Raw genomic sequence first — 21,950 nt, forward strand, 5'->3', positions numbered from 1 at the left:
TTGGGAACAGGTGCCCAGGTAGAAGTAACCTAAACGTAAGGTACAGTGCAGTGACATCACCACCAGAAAACAATAGGTAACTCTGTGAGCCATTAGCAGCCGGTATGAATATGCACCCATGTGGTCTGAGTCCATTTCAACAACGGCCAGGAAACATTTAATTTTGATGGCTTTCCCTGGTATAGTCATAATTGGCTCCAATACTGAGTGTCTATTTACACAAGCAACTAACCACAGTTAGTAAGTTAGGTCTAAGACAGGTGGGGAGAAGATAAGCAGAACCCATTTTTTCAATGTATCTTCTCTCTTTTATAAAGGCATTGTTGGCCACCTGCTATTTTGTTTCCTTCAACATCTGCAAACCGGGTGATTTAGTTATTTGAGCAATTACAAGCCCCTGCCGAGAAGATTATAGGAACTGTGTAAAGATATATATATATATATATATATATATATATATATATATATATATACACACACACACACACACACACATACATACACCGTATTTTTCGCCATATAGGATGCACTTTCCCCCCTCCAAAAATGAAGGGGAAATGTGTGCGCATCCTATGGGGCGAATGCAGGCTTCAGGAAGCTATCTGCAAGCCTTGGGAGCCCGCGGGAGTTCCCGCCAGGCTCCCAAGGCTTGCGGATAGCAGCCTGTTCTGGGGTCGGGGGAAGCTCGGGCTTCCCCTGCCCCAGCACCACGCCTGGGGGGAGGATTTTTTTTCTTTATTTCCCCCCCCAAAAAAAAAACCCTAGGTGCGCCCTATGGGCCGGTGCACCCTATAGGGCGAAAAATACGGTGTGTATATGCAAGCCAGTTGAGTTTTAAAGGGGGGGAGTTATCCCATTGTTTTATCAGAGATTTAAAAAACTCTAATGCATCATAGACTGAACACAAGGGAGGACTTTCATTGCAGAAAGCATAGGTATCAGCCATGCGTCAATAAAGGGATGCATGGTTGTGATGTCAAGATGTGGGTTTTGGTACTGGTGAGAAGGAACATGACTATGTTAAGAGGCACTTCTGTTTTAAATACCAGATATTGAATTCTGAGGCTTCTTCTCGCCCGCATGGAACAATCAGAAATGGCTTAAGACAGGTTAGGGGCCAGGGTAGAAATTCCAGCACACATACACACACACTCCAGTGTTATGTTAACAAATATGCCACCCAATTGTACAGTATTCATGTTTCCTCAGACATCTATCAATAGCAGCCTCTAGCTTGCTAGGAATCAACAAGGGCAGAGGCCTCTTGTGCCTCCTGCCCTGCTTGGGGGGGAGGGGGTGCTCTGACCCCGCAAGCGATCTTTTTTGTTCTTAATCGCTCTGTGGTAGCTCCTACGTAAGTGTACTCAGCACTGCGGTCTAAGTAACCGACAATTTGCCACACTTTTTACAGCACCCTGAAATCTGCTGCCTGGCGCAGGTTGTTTCACCATTTCTAATGGCAGGTCTGGCCCTGGACACAATGATGACACATGCTTCCCACTTCCCAGTGCATTAGCTGTCATAAAGCAGCTTCATGATTTCCAACCCGATTGGTCTCATTGTCAAGAAAAGATTAAAGAGCAAGGCAGTCTCCTTTCATCTTCCCTCAAAACACAGCCTTTCTCTCTTTTTTTGCTTGCTTGTTAGCCACTTGTACCAGCCAAACTGTTTTAGTCTTTACACTTCAGAAACTTCTGGCATGATTTATAACATTTAATAACAGGGACAGCTCTAGGAAGGTGCAGTTTTTTCACAGCCCTTAAATCCAGGCAGGAGGGTGGGAGGCAGTTTGTAATTTAAATGGGGAGCCTCTTGATGAATTAACTTCCCACTTTATAAAACTCACTGGCAGAACTTTGGGACAGAAGTCCAGGGCCCCTCTCAGCAGAATGAGCAGGAGGTCCCCCAAACGCAGCAGGGCTGGCTTTGAAGTAAGTGAAGTAATACACATTACTATCTAAAGAGGTGGCCCCTGTAAAGCTGAGTCTAAAATTAGAAATGTAAAAAAGCAGAGGTGAACCAGTCAGAAGTTGTTAAATATGCAACAATAAAAACACACATCTGGACTTATTTTATTCCCACTGCATTTGGTTTAGAAACAACAGACCTCAAAGTACAACTAGAAGAGATGCTAAATGCTAGTAGCTTGTTTTCATTCCCTATTTGTCCCCTCTCAACTAGCTAAGGACTCTAATACCCTGTTTCACTGATATTCTGAAAGACACCTCTTCCCATATTACCCTTATTGTCCAAACCTATGCACATTTACTTGGGAGTTAGACCTATAAATTTCATTAGAATTCACTTTTGAGCTTAGGAATGCAGTTTAGGAATGCTTGCTTGGGAGTAAATCCCATGAACCCATTGCTAAATTTGCCTTCTAGAAAGATTTTCACAAAATCTAGTGGCTTACACAGTAAGCTATTACATATTCTGGCCAATGATGCATTTAAATCATTACACAACTGGATGCCACATTTTTCTTCTGTACACAATGTTAGAAAGGTGTTTGAGCTTTCATAAATACATTGTACATTCTATTTACAACTTCTAACAAGCTCTGTGGGTGCCTTTAACCTGCCATCCACAAAATGAATGGAATAATGATGGTAGGGAGGGTAGTAGAAGGTGCCAGACCCAGGCAGAGTATAGAAACCAGTCCCAGCAGTGCTGAAGCAAGAACACTCCTCTGGTCCCGAATAATCATCTTCACCGTTTCACAGAACTGCAAAAATCAGAGAAGAAATTTTTAGAATGCAAATTAAGGGCTGCTTCCAGTTGAGAAATCAATGCATGCATGGAATCATAGATTTAGCAATAACCTTAAAGCTCATGTAGTTCAACCTCCTGCTGATGCAGGGAATTGCTACTACAACACACCAAAAAGTGACCAGCTAGTCCTGGTTGAACAAAGGAAAGTCCACCACCTTCCAGGGAAGGAGGTTATATAGCAAACTGACTTACGTAGTATTTAATTTTTTTATATGAAATTTTGCAGGGCTAGTCCAAAATGTTTTACTGTTACAAGCAACTATGCCGCATGATCTAAGAGATGCACCCCAACATCCTCAGTGATATTACAAAGGATATTGAAGCACCCTTGTTTATTTGGGAGGACTCATAGCTTTGTGGAAGAGCACACCATTTGCATGCAAAATGCCACAGGTTCAAAACTTCCAAGATCTCAAGGCAGCAGGGCAGGGAAACAGCTCTACCTGAGACCACAGAGAGACACTACAGGTTAAGAGTAGGTACCCCAGTGGTCAGGAACCCACTTCCCATCCATCTGAATTTCTAATTCTCCAGTTGCTGTGTGTGTTTCTAAAACCATTTGGATAATTATGTTATGTACTGCATGATGACATTGGCTAGAATTTGGTTTCAGTTCTCTGCTAACTTTTACATGATGGTATTTCAGTGCTTTCTAGCAAGTCGGTTTTGATGGACTGAAAGTATATAATCCCTTGACTGCCACCCCCATCTCAACTACCCCATCATTCCTGTGGTTTCAGGACAAAACGTCAGCAGAACTGTGATACCTGCACATTTACTATTTACTAGAGTATTGAATTGGGATGAGATGGCAGGAGTGAAATGAACAGAAAGGGGGAAAGAATAGTCTTCAGAATGTGCCAATCCACCAGTGACATCCAAGTGAGGCGCAGAGAAGTGAATAGTTGGGGTTGGCTGTTGTTTTTAAAGTGTATTTAAAATGAACAAATGAAGGCTTCAGAACTAGCTGTCCTACTTCTTAAGGAAACATACCAATTTTATTTTTTAAAAAACTAAACCAGGCAGCCTTAAGGGTTTAAAAGTTGCAAGTTTTCTCCAGCCAAGTCATTTATTAGACTAATGAAGCACTATACAAAAACTCTGTTAGATTAACAGTGCTGAACAGTAACACCAATTAAAATCTGGTTTTGTCTGTCAGAAACCTGGCAAACCTAAATGACTTCATTGGCATTTCACACAGATTCAATATTTTTAAGAGAGAGAGAGAAATTAAAGCAAAATAGCCCTTGCTCTGTTCCTGCCTGCACTGGGCACAGAGAGGTAATATGTGTTCCATTCTAATTAGCCACCCAGAAACACTGCCTCTACTACAAGAAATTATTTGCTTGGTACCTAAATAAATCTGACGTACTTCCTTTTGCAGACTTCATCAAGTTCAGCTTGTAAAAGCACGCCTCTGAGCTAACCCTGGGCTGCTGGTAATACGGCTCCTAGTCTCTGCACAATGTACCTTTATTTCTCTTGAATGGTGGAGAAGAGATCAGCTCTGCTCTTAGTACCACCATCCCCAGCTACAAAGGAGAATCATAACCTTGAATTTCAGGGCATCACATTTAGATGTTTGCTAAACCACACCAAAAATATCCTGTGTTTACCCTCTGATGGAAAGATGAACTTTTTTTTTTTTACTTTTGCAATGCCAAACCCCTGCCTGTTGGAACAGTACACAGTGTACAACCTAAACCAGTGTTCATTTTCACTCCCTGTACCCAGCTGTCCCATATGAAGAGAGACCTATTTCCTTAACACTGTTAAGCTTGAGATGGAAGGTTCACATAGGGCCACCCTCAGCAATATGAAATAAATGCTGACTAAAACATACATTCAGCAAAACGGGACTGAACTCAAGTTCTGCAGAGGATGTGCTGTGCTTCAGATGGCTGTTTTGCATGCTCTGCTTTTAGATAGCAGCCAATCCAATGAATCAGAAGTTTTCACACACTAAAGATGAGTGTGGAAAAGGAAAGGACACACCTTAGCCCACACGTTTTCAACCCTTTTGAGTCCACGGCTCGCTTGACCAACTACATTCTTTCTGCGGCACCCCACTGAGGCTCAGGAGCCCAGTTATGTCACCCCTTGCCTGCAGAACTGGCAGCCTCACACCCTTTTCAAACACCCTCCTTTGTGGAGTGTTCCCTCAGCCTCCTCTCCCCTCTCCTCTCCTTGGGAGACCTCTGGGCAGCTGCTGCCCCTGGTCTCTGAGCTGCCCCCCCCCACCCCAAAGAGAGGTGCCTCATCACACTGCCCCATGGGGGCGTGGGAAGCACCCCCTGGCCAGCTGCAGAGGCACCATTCACCTGGGGAGCTTGTAGCCAGGGCTGCTGGAATGAACAGCTGTGCAAGCCTTTGGGAGGCAGAGACACAAGAGGGCATCAGAGAAGGGAGGGAAGGAAAGAGGGACAGAGGCCAGTGTTGCACGCAGCACCCCTTATCCCTATTCATTTCTGCACGAGTATTAAAAAGCCAGAATCTACAACAGCCTTGAACTGTAAGCCTTTCAGGGAATCACCCTTTCATTAGGGGGGGAACAGGGGGAAATATATACACTATATAGCAATTCCTGCAACCAGCACCACTGTCACTAGGTAGAAAGTACTCAAAATACCAAATCTAGCATTCTGTCAGCAGTCTAAGGCCAAATTCTATTTATATTAGTGGGCCCTTGCTAAAGGTCTGGACTTGGATCTAAGAGCGGCAGGTGGAATGTTAAAACAATGACTTGCCCACTTTTGACTTACAAGAAACAAACTTTAAAAGGACTGTAAGTGTAGTCAAATCCTGAGCTGAATAATAATAATAAATAATTCCATTCCTTAGGAGCAATGGGAAGATGAGCATTTCTCTTCAACAGAGAAGGCTCTAGTTAAAATCTTTTGGGAATTGAATAGCTCTCTGCCCAGGTTTGCTTTCAGACAGGAAAACTGGATAGCCGGTGCTACAGCAGCATCTCTATACTTCCTTGGCAGCATCATCTCACACTGCCCTGTTCGCAGACGATGGAATGGCTGGACAGTTTTGTTTTTGTTTATTTGTTTATTCTGGCTCAGAGATACATTAAGTGTTTGGATAGCAGTCTTGTTGGGACAGGCAAGGAAAGCTTGGATTTGAATCTTACCACCAAGATAAAAGGCACTATATAGCTTTTTATGGATTGTTAGAGATTTTGGAACACAGTTGGTTACTAATAGTTAAAGGCACAAGACTGAACCAAAAATGAAACACCCTCAACTCATGCAGCTTACTTTATGTTCTGGGGGAAGGAAAGTGCAAGTGAGAAATGCTTATAGAAATAGGTTATAAATGCACAACACAGAGTCCCATACAGATAAGCCACTGTGCAATTGTCCCTTTGTGCTCTCAAAGCAAGGACTCAGAATCCTTTTGCCAGGTTGCTTGGCTAGATTTGTACAGTGGTAGTTTACCTTCTCAGTCTGGAAGCTGACTGGCGAGCCATATCTGCAGAAGGTCACAAAATGTTCACAGTTGTTCCACAGCAAGCTGTATTCAGTGGCACCCACCAGCTTTTCTGCTCTGCAGACCACCTCTTCATCACGCAGGACGTTGTTCTTGAAGAGTTTGTCCATGTGGTTTACCAGAATAGAGCCTCCATAGGCAAAGTCTTCCACTGTGTCCACACGGATCCTGGCCATTTTAGTGATGACACCAAAGATGAGTCTCTTGTTAGTCACCACCTTCTGGATCTGTTTCTGGTCGTTGGTGAGAGCAGGCAGGATATCTGGCATAAGGTGAGCCACCCGGTTATCCCCCAGGTAGATGCCAAAATGAATGAAGAGTGTTCGGGGCACCTCCAGCAAATCCCCTGGCTTGAAATAGGTGGTATCATAATAACAGCATCGTTTCTTCTTCTCTTCTTCCTCTGCACCGGAGCCCACACCGAGAAGTTTGAAGTTGGCAAGCAGCAGAAACTTTTCCAGTAGCAGGGATGCTATTTCATACATGGGGTTTTTCATGGTGCTGGTCTTATTCTTATTTTGCGGCTGCAGCTGCTCCTGATTCATTCAGCTTCAGCATCTTGCCTTTTTATCATGGCAAGAGGGGCTGTCCCACAACCAGCATCAGTTTGGATTGGCAGATAGGCAAGTGGGTGGTTACTGTGGAGTGAAATAGACCTCTACTCAGAAAGTGACTCTTTCAGAAACGTTTTACAAGAGTCCCAATTATGCATTCAGTATATAGAATGAGCAGGCCACACATACAAAATCACCTAGTCTAGACCATGTGCTTATCGAAATGCAAGCACTTAGTAACTGAACAGCTTGAAAGCCTAGGATGATGTAAGTACCAATGCAATCATTAGGCATTTGATTCAGATTGTAATAGATTATGACTAATGAGCCCATCCTGGGAGACTATTTGAGACACAAAATCTGCAACATACACTTATTTTGGAGTAAGTTGTCACTAAACTCGGTAAGACTTTCTTCCAAGTAAATATGCAGGGGTTTGGGTTACAAGGCTGCATACATATGGCACCCTGAAATTATTTCCAAGTAAATATTAGAATTGCAGACTTTTAATTGTATAGGATTAGATGCTTACATGAAAGTGAGCCCCACTGTGCTCAATGGGCCTTATTTCCTTGCACATATGTTTGCAGCCTTATTTTCAAGTAATTGCCACTGCAACCAATAGGAATGGGTTTTCAAACCTTGCCATGTATTCAGTGTTAGGAAAATGTTGATAGGTACATCTAAGTGAAAGGTTTTTTGTTGTGTGCCATGCAAATTGGATCTGAATTTATACATGTACTGATTTAAAGAAACAGAGATCTGCTTACTGATGAAAATGATTCATTTTTTACGTATACATGAACTCAGCTTGGCACTTAACATTTAAAAATATATATCTGAATTTGCAAGATGGTGAGAGATCAAATGCCATGATAGAAGTTCATTTACCATATTTGCATTTCCTATGTGAGTGTTCAAAGCATACCTTTCTACATATTTCCAGGTAAGATAGCATCAATTTCCAATGCAACATATATAGGGCTTTTGTCAAGTGTGGTTTCTGTTTGGCAGAAGTTTGGGAAGTGGTTTGGTTTCTCCCAAAATTGTAATGTATCCTTATTTTATTTTAACTTTTAGAGAGGCAACAGATCTGTCCAGAATTGGGGAAGGTATACATTTCTGTTATGACAAAAAGCAAAAGCATGGGCAAACCCTTTCCACCACCCCATCCCCAGCTAATCTTTTCATGCACCATGGAGGTACTTGCAGGGTTCTCAGAAGGAAGGTGCTAAAGAAACTGTAGTGATGGAGAAGCAGAGTGATGGGAGAAAAGCAAGCAATCCTTTAAAAGTCATTTCCCCTCTTTCAGAATGGGCCTGTATTTCTGGTCAAACGAAAAAATAAAATAACTGTTGGCTGACTTTGGGGAAGGGGGGGGTATTAATCTTGCACTTCACACATCTATTCATGTATGGATATCCCCGTTTTAACTTTCTGCATTTCCTTTCCCTCTGACGCCACTGTTTACACTGCTCTCCCCCACCGTGTGTGTGTGTGCGCGCGCGCGCGCGCGCGCGCGCGTACCTGCAAGTGAGGATAACTGATGACGTGGGCTTCGTTCCACGAAAGCATCTGGCACAACTGCGCCAGCCTCGAGGTGCCACGAGACTCTTCGGCGGCTTGTCTGCCTGCGGCAGGCTAGCTGGGCTGAGAGACGCGCCGAAGGAGCCAGCCGTGCCTCGCGGTTAAGATTGATTCTCTGCTAATCCATTATGCGGAGGGGTCAAGCCCAGCAAACAAAAGCCTTAACTCAACACCCACCCCAAGCCCATCAGACTGCTTCTCCCCTACCCCCCTCCTTCTCCTCGGCCCCTGTCGGAGGCTACTGTGCTTGGTAGCCCAGCGGAATCTGCGAAGCATGATTGATGGGGGGCCATTCATCTTACCTGGAAGGCGACAAGGGCTTGACAGCCGGAGCGGGGGAGGCTACTCCCCCGCGCAACCCGCCATTCTCTTTCTAGCGGCCCCTGCCAGACTCCCTTTTTTGTGTGTGTTTCGCCCCCCGGCACTCCGGATCCGGAGAGGCAGAAAAGCGGTCGCTGGAAGGGGGAGAGGGCGGGGCCCCGGGAAAAGGGGGCGGGTCTCTCTCGCCTTGCGCTTAGAAGAAGCGAGAGCTCCCCCTTTCCCCTTGTCTCTCAAAGCGCCGCTGGGACCGAACGGGAGAGAGGCGTCGAGCTGTTTCTCTTGTAGCCACTTTGCCGAAACTGTGCAACGGATCCCGATGGGCCCTGACAGGACGAGTTTCCTTCCTCGCCCGGGCAGGCAGCCCTGCCTAAGGACCTCCCTGGTGGCGCGGCAGGATCGGCGGGGGCGGGGAGGGAGGAGGGAGGGAGGCGCACCTCAGGACCTCTGGCTTCCCTAACCAGAGTTACCAGGAAGAAACTCGCAGCCAGTGTCACAGAATCGTATTTGGAAGGGGCCATGAGGGTCATCTAGCCCAACCCCCTGCAATGCAGGTATCTTTTGCCCAACGTGGGATTCGAACCCACGACCCTGAGATTAAGAGTCTCACGCTCTACCGACCGAATGGGACACAGGCTTGGAACACCCCCAAGAGCACCTGGGATGCGTTTCTTGGATGGAAGAGCGCTACACACCTGGCACTCTCCTCCGGGCTGTATGTTGCAAGAGATCTGACAGCGGTGGCAGAAGCTTGCCTGCTATTGTTAATCTTTTAATTGAGGAAACATATTAAACTAACAAAGAAAATGAGCAAGACTTCTCCCTCCATCCCCAACCATTAAAATTCCGGGGGCGGAGAATGCCGGGGGCATCAGTTGTGAAGGGAAAACAATGGGGGAAAGGGGTGCGGTGGGGGAATAGAGCCAAGCAGTGACGGCAAGCTATATTCAGCATCAATGCTTGCAAAATGAGAATTCTCCCGCGCAATTGTTTCAGCTCGTTTTCATTGATAGTGGAGATAAGCAACAGAAGGGCTGCTCTTACATTCCTGTCCTGGTTATGAACTTCTCCCCTAGATAGTCGCTTGGCTTACCTGTCCTTGGTCACACCACCACAACATACATTTAAAGCAGATAGGCTGTAGCCCTTCCGAGATGTTCCCAGGTTGCATTTTAGGATTGCCAATGCAACAGCTGAAGAGCAAGATTGTTTTATGTTTACCAAAAAGAGGAGGGGTGTTAGTTTTTCTTCCTGGGTGCAATCTGGAAACTGCAAAGCACCTAACAGACTCCTTTCAGCTGAATGCCAGCTGCCTCCAACATACCATCTTAAAGTTGTGCCTAAATGCAGACTCCATCTGTGGCTGCAGCATCTACCCTTATGTAGAGATCTCGGGAATTCACAAACTTGTGCACTATTTTGTAACATGTTGGTCGACCTAATAAGGATGTTGCCCTAATGTGGATTTTGTAATTTAACAAATGCTATAATGTGAGCCTCAGGCCCTGAAGGGCTACTGTAGAAATCTATTTCAGATGATCCATGTGGAATTAAGAAGGAAATGGCCCAGATCTCCACTCTGTTCCACAACTAGGAACCCTTACATGACACTTATTTTAAGTGAATCTTCTGCTTCTCTTTCTTTTAGATGTATGGTTTTGAGAACTTGTTGCCTTTTAGTCTTGGCTGCATAGCTACTCTCTCTCTCTCTCTCTCTCTCTCTCTCTCTCTCTCTCTCTCTCACACACACACACACACACACACACACACACACCTCAGATGCAACTCACTGTAGTATTGCCAGTGGGAACTTGAGCTGGAAGTCAAGTGGAGAGAGAGCTAAGTGTCGGTTCTTAGTGTGCAAAAAGATGTTTCCAGGATGTTTCACTCCTTGTTTAGACAGAGGCAGCCTTTGTTTTATTTTCCAGTGCCATTTAATCTTAATCCCCCCAAATGAAGGGGTACATTACAGATAAATCCAGAGAGGAAATGGCCCATGAAACCAGAGATGCTATTAAGGTTTCTGGCCAAAAGCCTTGATTGCTTGGATGAATCTCAAAAGGAATGTATGAAAAAACTAGCGTGCCTTTTCTTACTACTTCCACTAACAAGCTGGGGAAACAACAGTTTCACCTTACCTGGCTGCTCATTAGCAGGGATGGGGGCGGGGGAGTGTTGCATTTTCTTAAAAAGCTATGCATTGATCCCATGCTGACTGCAGCTCCAGAAAATTCAGCTGTATACTCAGCCACTCTCTGAAATTAACGCTTCACTGTCCTTGTGCTGTTGGGAGTTTCAGATGCAGAAAGCAACAGTAATTAGTTTAAATATATATTTCAAAACAGGGTGTGGGTGTGTGGAAACAGGCAGAGAACATTCACAGATGTTATAGAGGGCATACTATACACATCACCTTTTATCAAGGACCTTCTCTAACTTTCATAAAAGGCAAAAGACGTAAGTCATAGAGTAGACCCATTGAAATTACAGAGTTTAAATTAATTTGTGATTTCCATGGGTCTAACCAATTACTTAGTTGGCTATCATTCACATACAACTAATTTCCTGTTAAAGACAAAACTAAATACCTTTGAAACAAGTTGAGTAAACTTTAAATAACTATTTTCTATGGTACCTTTCGATGCCATGAACAAAGGCGTTTTGAGACTGAACAATTAAGAATGACTTTGCTCCATATTCAGTAACTAGAATCAGTATAACAAAATAGGAGACTGTGTGTGTGTGTGTGTAGGTATTTCAGCTGTAGCAACAAATATGTTGCTACAACAAATATGTTGCTACACATTATTTTTGAAAAGAAAAGTGTCATAAGGACACAAATCTGTCAGAACTAAAATACAGCCTAAATTTGCATTACTGTTCTACAGTATGTAAATCTGCAATACTCATTCTAGGGATTAACATCACAGCTCAACCAGTGACTCACAAAGGCTGCAATCCACCCACCTAATAGTAAGCCCCATTGACCTCACTGCGATTTACTGCTGAGTAGTCATGTGTAGGATAGCACTGTAAGGATGCAATGTGCACTTACCTGCAAGTAGGCACACACTAAAGTGGTCTTACTTTTGAGTAAACATAGGGTTGTATGAGTTATATCCACACAGTCTCAATACTAAATATTGCAAAATTTTGCTGGAACAGTGCATCAGAATCAGACTTTAAATACACTTTCTCCATTAAAATGTGCTATAGAAAGTATAGACACGAGAGCACAGTGCCCCAAAAACGCCTAAGATTGTGGCACCCAAAAATGTACATTTTGGGGTACTGTGCTCTTGCATGGGTCACGCAATTCGTGCAGTAACACAGCCCAGAAGCCATGAATCCCAGTTTTGCACTGGGACATGTTGGATGGTATGGTAGTACCATTCACATAACAAAAACTACCACAGAAATACTAGCATTTTCAAAAGTAGGGGATCCATAGCTTGGCTTTTGAAAAACAGGGGGTCTGCAGTACTTAGCTAATTGGGGAACACTGACCTAGAGCCTACTAAGGTGAGCTAAGCCTGGCAGGACAGCTTATGCTATGGTCTTAACCATGCATTAATTAGACTAAAGCATGCTGGTTATATGAGGCTGGTTACATGCCTTTCTTCCTCCCCCATAGTTTTATTTGCAAAAATAATTTTATATTTTCAGGGAGTGGGGGATTATTAAAAATACTTTGGAATTCTCTTCAGGGTGTCCAGATGGAAAGGAGAGCAGGGTACCTGCACTTGACTTGCAAACTACGCTTGCTGAAATTCCCTTTTCTGCACTATTTTCACTTAACCATGTGTGAATTTTCTGCCAACTTCCTGTCTAATCATCACCTTTTGTATCACCGCTCTGTAACTTTTTTGAAAATCTGATTGAGAACTGACTGTCCTTACTAACTATGCTAAAGCTGCAATCCTAAACTCACTTGGAAAATCAAACTGAACTGAAACCACTCCTGGAAAGACATATAGGATCACACTATAAAGGTCCAATGTATTTGAACCCTTATGCATGCTGCCGATAGCCCCACACAGCTTTCCTACAAACTGGAGTCCTATTCACAGGAGAGCTTCTGGAAGGGAGGAATCATTTGGTGGCAGCACACCAGAGGCAGAGCAGTCAGTTCATGCACAAAAGGATATTACAGATGACTGACTGACTTTTTAAATGTATACTTAACTTGACTAATGGACTTTAAATGAATGCAGCTAGCCACTTCCCATTCTCTGCACAAAATGAATTTCCCAGAGGTCCAGTCCTTGTTAAGATGGGTCACAAACAGAAATATTATACAGTATTAACTGTTTATCTGCTTTTTGGGTGTGTGTGTGGTGGGGGACATGAGATACGATGTTTTGCGGAAGTCTTAGGGTTAAACTATTAATCATGTATAGTTTTGTGTAGCTTTCCTCTATTTTTTAAAAAATGAAAAGAAACTTATGGAGGCTGCAATTATGAGTGGAGAGGCAGTAAATAGGCAGGAGATGCATAACTCCTTCTAAGACAGTTGTTTTTCCACTCAAAAGTGCCCCAAACCCAGCATGGCTTTTCCTTTTGCAGGGAAAAAAGATGCTAGTACTTCTACCTGAAGAGGGAAATCAGCTGGGTGGAATGTGATTTCAAGGAGAAAACAACTGGCAGGGTGAAGTTAAGCTCTGCCACACCTACTGGTTCTCCATACCAACCTCTAGCAGTTGTTTTTTCCTTTTTCAGAAGCATCCAACTTGCCATGTGGATCAATGCCTACTGAATAAAGTTGCCTGCTCCTGCTGATTTAACTATCAACATTTATCCAGATAAGAAAGTGAAAACAAAATTTAAATCATGTAGCAAGCTGAGTCTCTTTGCAACAGAAAATATCACAAAAGTCTGCCTCATCATTCAAGGCACTACCTTTCTGTGATAGGGACGCGGGCAGCGCTGTGGGTTAAACCACAGAGCCTAGCGCTTGCCGATCAAGTCGGCGGTTCGAATCCCCGCCACTGAGTGAGCTCCCATTGCTCGGTCCCTGCTCCTGCAAACCTAGCAGTTCGAAGGCACATCAAAGTGCAAGTAGATAAATAGGTACCGCTCCGGCGGGAAGGTAAACAGCGTTTTTGTGTGCTGCTCTGGTTCGCCAGAAGCGGCTTAGTCATGCTGGCCACATGACCCAGAAGCTGTACGCTGGCTCCCTTGGCCAATAAAGCGAGATGAGCGCCGCAACCCCAGAGTTGTCCGCTATTGGACCTAATGGTCAGGGGTCCCGTTACCTTTACCTACTGTGACTATATAATGAGATGAAGTTGAAATACATTAGATTGCTGCTTCTTGGGACATCATTATATTATGATGAGCCTAGAGAAAGTCAACAGATGAGAAAAAAGATAGAAAGGGAGACACAACAAAACTGCCATTTAACATTTATTTAACACTAAAATTATGTGTACCACTTTTCAGTAATGAAGATGGGACTACACCCGGGTGTACTCCCTACTTTTATTAGTTCTGTACAGAAGCCTCAATGTCAAGTCCAAAGTCCGATCAACATATTCAAATGTAATCTTGATAAACAGTGGCTTGTATGCTGTTCTGGAGGAACAAATGTGCAAAATCTGTGTACAGGTCTTGAATTTAATATGTGTCTACAAGTTCTGGAAAAGTTAACATAGTCCAAACTAGTGTTATATATATAAAAAAAATTCAAGCACTTAACAGCTACAAATAATAATTCTAAAAATAAAATAAAAAAAATCAAAATAAAAAACTGTACTGTCATTTTCAGTGAAGAATGCACTTGTATACCATTCTTCACTGTACTACAGAATGAATGGATCGGATTTCTGACGCCTGGACTCTTAACCAGCCCATGCCAACCTGTTGCTGATGGGAGTTGTAGTCGAAAACACCTACACTGCACCAGGTTAGCACAGACTACTCTAAGCTAATATTTGGTCAATTCCAAATAAAGGTTAAGGCAGGAAGGGGAAACCTGTGGCCTTCCAGACATTTCTGGACATCATCAGCCTCAGCCAGCATGGCCAATAGCTAGGCATAATGGGATATGCCGTTCAGCAACACCAGGAGGCCCCCAGGTTCCCCATCCCTAGCTAAAGGCGATCGTTTGTACAAGTAGGATAAGCAACCACTTCCCAGTATTCAGGGTCTGTCCCCATGTGGACTTATCTGGAGGTAGTATCTTTTTAACACATTGTACCAGCCATCAAATGTGACCTTCAAGTTCATTAGCCAACATCCAAAGAACCAAGCTACTAGTTCAACATGTCCAAGGGCTTGCTTGTATTTATGGGTCTTCAGTTTTGTCCACCCACCCAACCTTGCCATGACAAAGCAAGGAAAGAGTTTCAAAAGCAGCTTGTTACATGGCGTGCTGGTGTGCTTGCTTTAAATATCTAAAGGGCTGTCACACGGAAGATGCAGGCTAGCATCCAAACTAATGGCTTCAAGTTACAAGAAGGAGATTCCGATTATACATCAGGAAGAACTCTCTGACAGTAAGAGCTGTTTGACAGTGGAGCAGACTTCTATGAGAGGTGATGGACTCACCTTCCTTGGAGGTTGGATGACCAGTGGTCATGTATGATTGACTTGAGATTCCTGCATTGCAAAGGGTTGGACTAGATGACTCTTGGGGTCCCCTCCAACACTATGATTCTACGATTCTATCAAAGGGGGTGGGATACAAAATATCACCCGGCTTGCCCCCATCTTTAGGCTGATCTAAATAAGTTCTTTGGATTGTTGCCATTGTTAATAAAACTTACATTAAAGTGCATTCAGGGGGAGTGCATTCTACGTTGTCTCATGAAGTTTTAACTCCCAATGGATGTGCAATCATTGAAACTTCAAATTGCTCGTCTTGTCTGATTACCTTCCTTTCAATTGCCTCTTCCTGACCAATTGGGAAACCAATTCAAGAGTATGGAATAGCTCAACAGCATCTGGAGAAATCCAGAGTGATTCTTCATTAGCTGTATAACGTATCATTTATCTTGCTGCACGTTGACTTAAAATAGATACTACACCATTTACTGAATATACATACCCAACTGGTTGCACACTTTGAACCACTGATGCAACATTTTGAAACCAAGCCTTTTCCAACCTGGTTCTTTCCAGATGTTTTAGATAAAAAAAGCCTATCCTCCCTGATCCATTTACCATGGAACTACCGTATGCTGGCTAAGGCCGATGAGAGCTGAAGTTCAAAACATCTGGAGGGAACCAGGTTGGGGGAGGCTGGGACACAACACATGTTTTGTTTTTAAATCCAAATAGGAATTTGGAAGCCTCCAACGAAAGCAGTGCTAATGTAGAAGCTAAGTTTCAGTAACCATGAAAGATGAAAGAAGCAAACAAGACTGAGCAAGCATTAAAAATCATGTGTTTCTGAGTTGCTAGTATAATTAGACCTCCTGCAGACTGAGGCAATAACAATTCCTGGATCCCATAAAGTAGCATCTATCTGCAAACAAATAACAATGATTTAATGGTAGCAAACTCTATATTACAGTGCTGCTAGAGCTACTGCTGTACCAAAAAGCAGTGAAGGACATGCATTTTTTTTGGGGGGGGGAACAGTGGTTATCTCTCAGAAAGATATTCCAAAATTTATTGCTTAATTATATTAACAGGAAATAAATAGGCTCTTCATCCAATGCAGTAGACAGGAAATACCAGTCACTTTCAAAACAACAAATCTGGCATTACTCAGAACATTTCCTTATCTGTGCATAGGCGTTAGCTGAACGTTTTAACTGGTAATTGCCACCAAAACGTTTCGGTGGTTTCTTGATTTTTGAATGAATCATGTGCTTCTGGGTTGATATGTGTTTGACGTTGTTTGAAAGCTGAATGAGGCCAAAGATTTGTTATTCTATCAAAGATTTTAAATCTGGTACATTTTTAATCTGGAAGTCCAACAGCATCTGCCCATACGCCTTGCCCTGTGAAAGCAAATAAATAAATATCACTTTATGCAGCAACAAAGGTAATTTCTTATTCAAACAAGGGGGGGAACCCCCAAATATGTCTCCCTAGTGACTCTCCCCCTTTTGAACAGCAACTCCCTTCCTCCTGCTGCAAACTATTTCAGTTTGGCACTTTCCATTCAATTACCTCATGGCCCCAAACCTGTATGATTTCTGCCTGAGAATGTATGTGCAGGATTGCACCATATGAGTCTCTATAGAAAGGGAAGCCAAGATACAAGAAAGAATGAGGTTGTCCCCAGAAGTTATTTGCAGAGGTCAACACAGAAATGGGATAGAACATGACAAGTCACAGGATAACTCTCTGAAGTCCAGGGGTGGAATTCAACTACGGTGAGTATTCCTCAGAATAGACCCACTGAAATCAACAGCCCTAGCTTATTACAGCTCATTAATTTCAGCAGCTCTACTGTGAGTAAAACTTAGTTGAATACAATCTTAGAGCTAGAATTAACTTCAGGACATTAACATCTCAGCAGGTAATGTTTGGTTAATCTATCACAGTTTGTTAAAAGGAATGTAAGGGGGGGAAACAAATTGCTTGAGTTCTGTGTCTTGTGCCCCCTTAAAGCCTAAGGCTGCAATCCTATATAACTTGGTAGTAAGCCACATTAAAGGGCTTACTTCTTAGTAGACATATATAGGTTTGCACTGTAAAAGACGTATTGTGGTATACATTTAATGAACCCTGCCTCCCCATCCCATTTACAATAGAGAGGGCTCTAATCCAGGAATGTTTATGCCACAATACATCTATCAATCTTGTAAGGGGCAAAAGACCCTTTTGATTTGCTGCAACAGACCAACTCAGTAACCCCTTTGGAACAAGACACCTACTTGTGGGTCACTTCTCAGAGATGCAGTGCCACCGCCACCCAGGGCATTTTTCAGAACAAAGTTCAATCCATGTATTCCTGGCATTTCATATCTGGAAAAATAAAATATAGCTGTTTGATTCACCAGCTTGCAATTTAATCACAGTTCTTAAGAAATCACACTGGGACTGATCATGGATTACAAAACTTGGATTTAGAAATTAAACACATGAGTAAGTGAAAAGATGCACATTTAATGAAGATGACTTCAAGGAGCTGACCTATTTTAACAAGTGTGTGCATAAAGCAGACCATTTCCTTTTATTGCTATGTTTATAAAACTAACAGACTACAACAGTCTAAAAAGTTTATTTCCAATGTTTAGTATCCAAACTTCCTGAAATTCTTTGGCAAGTGATGATTGTTTGCTAGTCATACCCCAATTCTGGAGGGTTTCTTCCTTCTTCTCATGGACTTCTCATGGACCAACATGACTGTGCTTTTTTAGCTGCCTTAGGGAATATAGAAGCAAGCCATTCATGGCAGAAGCATCCATAAGAAGCTACATTCCTACCACCTGAAGAGGAACTTCACATTTTGAAGATTACATCCTGTCCTACCACTAGGTTTACCACACAATTTGGTATAACTGATCTCCAGATTTGCTAACATACAGAATGCCATGCTTTTCTTTATTTCAGCTCTCTGACTAATCAGGAACCCAGGGTTAAGCCACTGAAGGCATGGGGCAGATCTGGGTTACTGTTGGACATTATAATTTTTAAAAATGGGTTTCAGGCATTGTTTTTTTATCCCAGCATGAATAACAAATAATATTATTTAATACCTGTAGCTCCTAACAGAGACTGATCAGAGACACTCTGTAATCTACATCGTGAAACTGAGGCAAAAGCGAGCAAAGAAACTAGTGTGAATTTTACCTTGTATAGTAGGTTAGCTTCTTTACAAATACCTCTCTATCCTCCATCAAGCAAGGAAGAAGCATTACCAGAATTCAAGGCTAGGCAAAACCAATCAAGTAGCACACAAAGCAGGGCTGGTGGGGTGTGTGGCTTGGGGAGAGCCCTGATGGCCATATTTGGCCTGTCTGGCCAGCACCCAGCATACTGTTGTTGTTGTTGTTGTTGTTGTTGTTGTTGTTGTTGTTGTTGTTCCTCTCCCCTTGTCACTATTTTGTGACATCTTGGTTGGTACCAATACAATTCTGTAAGTTTTTTAATGGAGCAAACTTTGTTTTTCTACATGTCCCCCCCCCCTTTATATAATGAACTGTTATAATCTGGGTGAAAATATCAATCCCAAACACATGTTATGATGAAATGTGAGTGGAGTTTTGCCTGTAGAATGCAACTTTCCTACCTTCCCCATCTTGCTTGGTACAGCCCCTGAACCACCTAAAAACAATGCTGAGGATCAGCTCCATGTATGAAGCAAAGTTTAGAGAAGTCTTCCCTCCAAAGAGCAGTTCCACTCTAGCTAGCAGGCTGCTCCCAAGCTTGACTAAGATGGGATGCAAGTCATGACTGAAATGGGGCTCCTCTCATTTAAATGTGCTTTCAGACTTGGTGCCACTTATATAATAATAATTTATTACTGATACCCCGCTCATCTGGCTGGGTTTCCCCAGCCACTCTGGGCAGCTCCCAACCAAATATTAAAACATAATACAGCATTAAACATTAAAAACTTCCCTAAACAGGGCTGCCTTCAGATGTCTTTTAAAAGTCAGATAGATGTTTATTTCCTTGACATCTGATGGGAGGGCATTCCACAGGGTGGGTGCCACTACCGAGAAGGCCCTCTGCCTGGTTCCCTGTAACTTGGCTTCTCACAGCAAGGGAACTGCCAGAAGGCCCTCGGCACTGGACCTTAGTGTTCGGGCTGGACGATGGGGGTGAAGACACTCCATCAGGTATACTGGGTCGAGGTTGTTCAGGGCTTTAAAGGTCAGCACCAACACTTTGAGTTGTGCTCGGAAACGTACTGGGAGCCAGTGCAGATCTCTCAGGACTGGTGTTATATGGTTTTGGCAGCCACTCCCAGTCACCAGCCTAGCTGCTGCATTCTGGATTAATTGCAGTTTCTGAGCCACCTTCAAAGGTAGCCCCACGTACAGCGCATTGCAGTAGTCCAAGCGGGAGGTAACTAGAGCATGCACGACTCTGAAAAGACAGTCTGGGGGCAGGTAAAGTCTCAGCCTGCGTACCAGATGGAGCTGATAAACAGCTGCCCTGGACACAGAATTGACCTCCATGGACAGCTGTGAGTCCAAAATGACTCCCAGGTTGCACACCTGGTCCTTCAGGGGCACGGTTACCCCATTCAGGACCAGAGAGTCCTCCACACCAGCCCACCCCATCCCCCAAGAACAGTACTTCTGTCCTGTCAGGATTCAACCTCAATCCGTTAGCCGCCATCCATCCTCCAACAGCTTCCAGGCACTCACACAGGACCTTCACCGCCCTCACTGGTTCTGATTTAAAAGAGAGGTAGAGCTTCACTAACAGTCTTAGGGTGTGATTAAGCTGCCTGGGGCAGGTGGAATGACACCAACTCTGTATGAGGGGCTGCAATGAGCTTCTACAAACAATTTGCTAATCATCAAAATACATGCAGAAGATGTGTATTGTACTGTTTTCTGGGAGTTCAGGGAAGATGACAATGCGTTGCTGTAAATCTGGGAGGTTAGTCTGGATGCCACTCGAAGGATCCCCAGGTTGTGAGGCTGACATCTGGTAAGCAGAAAGCTATGCTTTAGCAATCCTGCTAGATCCCATTACCCCATTAACACAGGGATTTGTGTTCTTTGAGAATCCAGAGTGGCTTTGGCGTTCCCACACTTAAAAAAAATACCAAATGGGGGAACAAGATCTGTTGGGGGGTGTTAAATAAAAATAAGCTATATATAATTTTTAATGTAAAAGATAAAATAACTAGCTAGCTATATACAAGTATTATCAAGTTAACTCTCATTTAAGTTCTATTTTAACTGGGCAATTCTAGGCAATCTCTGCTCAGAAGTATGGACCATTGGAGTTCACTGGACTTACTTCCAGGTAAGTGAGTACAGGATTGCAGTGTTAAATCTTTCTGTCTGAAGTCCTCACTGGCACAAAAACAGAAAGTTAAATTTTGTAATAAGTTCTACAGAAATAGTACTAAACAATTGTACTCATCTGAAGTCCTCACTGGCACAGAAACAGGAAGTTACATTTTGTAGTAATTTCTACAGAATGGCATCATAACAATTGTGCTCATTTGTCAGATAGTATACAAAAAGAGAAATAGTGCTATTAAAATGCAAGAATATGGTTTTCCTTCTCAAATTGCTATTCAAAATTATGTGTCATTTTCTTTTCAATGGAAAGCTTGTTTGCTTTTGTTCCCATAGGCAAACAAATTTTGCCAGCCCAGTAAGAAGCCTTCAGATCTTAAAAGCATGTGAGTATAATTCCTTCTAATCTTCCTCAAGGGCAACACAAAAGTGTTCTTTCTTCTCACTGGTCGCTTTTCACCCTGTGTTCACATTATTCTGTTATCACATCCTTAAAAATACACAGCAAACTAAATGCCTATGATTTGATTAATAAAAAAAATTTGATTAAGCCAAAAGCTTCAATAGTGGCCTGAGCACACGTTTTCACAAAGCAAATATCTGTTCACAATGTAAAAATGGCAAGGCTAGCTCATGGTCCATAGCATTGCTCAGTGAATAAGATAACTATTCTCCAGCCTTCAGAGAACACAAGTGCTATGAACTTAACCTTTGCAGAAGACCGCATAATCATGAAGATTTTAAGGTTGATAAAGAAATGTTGTTCTTCAGTTTGCCCCCGAAAAGCAGAAAATTGCGACAGAGCAATCGAATCATTTGTTGGAAATCCCACAGCAAATGTCACAAGCTGGAAGGCCTTAATTAAAAGCCTTCCTAAGTTCCTAAGTTTCCTAGCAGTTTGAAAGCACCTTAAAGTGCAAGCAGATAAATAGGTACCACTCTGGCGGGAAGGTAAACGGCGTTTCCGTGTGCTGCTCTGGTTTCGTCAGAAGCGGCTTAGTCATGCTGGCCACATGACCTGGAAAAACTGTCTGCGGACAAATATTGGCTCCCTCAGCCAGTAAAGCGAGATGTGCACCGCAACCCCAGAGTCGTTTGCGACTGGACTTAACTGTCAGGGGTCCTTTACCTTTACCTTTAAGTTAAGATCAGAGGACATTCCAGAGTCGTTTCTCACCTTGCTTCCACTGTAAACAGCATTGTAACAACTATTTGAAGGACAATGACTTGGGAGTTTGGAAACAAAAATATTTTGGGTGGAATTCCAAGGCAATTATTCCATCAGTACAAGCATATATGTCTGCCAGACAGAATGACCTCCCCTCTTCTCATCCTG

At 43.1% G+C, this 21,950-nt stretch overlaps 2 protein-coding genes across 5 annotated transcripts in view; both read right to left on the reverse strand.

Moving 5' to 3' along the window:
* Nucleotides 1-2,052: 2,052 nt before the first annotated feature.
* On the reverse strand, nt 2,053-11,050 carry LRAT (lecithin retinol acyltransferase). 3 transcript variants are annotated; one of them, XM_053403063.1, is made up of 3 exons: nt 10,868-11,050; nt 6,219-6,908; nt 2,053-2,725 (listed from the first exon to the last, which is right to left on the reverse strand). In XM_053403063.1, the coding sequence occupies exons 2-3, from the start codon at nt 6,813-6,815 to the stop codon at nt 2,573-2,575; spliced, it is 750 nt and encodes a 249-aa protein (XP_053259038.1). In that variant the 5' UTR covers nt 6,816-6,908; nt 10,868-11,050; the 3' UTR covers nt 2,053-2,572. The 3 variants fall into 3 exon arrangements, with proteins under 3 accessions (XP_053259038.1, XP_053259035.1, XP_053259036.1); XM_053403060.1 differs by lacking the exon at nt 10,868-11,050 and adding an exon at nt 8,714-9,022; XM_053403061.1 differs by lacking the exon at nt 10,868-11,050 and adding an exon at nt 8,352-8,581.
* A 3,074-nt stretch (nt 11,051-14,124) lies between these two features.
* The window catches only part of LOC128420951 (uncharacterized), a 42,526-nt gene continuing 34,700 nt past the window's right edge, over nt 14,125-21,950 (reverse strand). The window contains exons 19-20 of one of the 2 annotated variants that reach the window (XM_053403039.1): nt 17,561-17,651; nt 14,125-16,678 (exon numbers count right to left, since the gene is read on the reverse strand). In XM_053403039.1, coding sequence (XP_053259014.1) covers nt 16,604-16,678; nt 17,561-17,651 — 166 coding nt within the window. In that variant the 3' untranslated portion in view covers nt 14,125-16,603. Of the gene's footprint in view, nt 16,679-17,560; nt 17,652-21,950 lie in introns of those variants that run through there. The other variant, XM_053403040.1, reaches the window with a different exon arrangement.

The sequence above is a fragment of the Podarcis raffonei genome, chromosome 9, assembly GCF_027172205.1.
Source record: "Podarcis raffonei isolate rPodRaf1 chromosome 9, rPodRaf1.pri, whole genome shotgun sequence".
NCBI lineage: Eukaryota > Metazoa > Chordata > Lepidosauria > Squamata > Lacertidae > Podarcis > Podarcis raffonei.

What these genes read in the sequence shown, in the direction of transcription:
- LRAT (XM_053403063.1), bottom strand. Translation starts at nt 6,815, where the DNA reads ATGAATCAGGAGCAGCTGCAGCCGCAAAATAAGAATAAGACCAGCACC. An exon ending in TCAGCTTCCAGACTGAGAAG is followed by an intron (nt 2,726 to 6,218) that starts GTAAACTACCAC and finishes TGATTTTTGCAG; the next exon opens with TTCTGTGAAACGGTGAAGAT.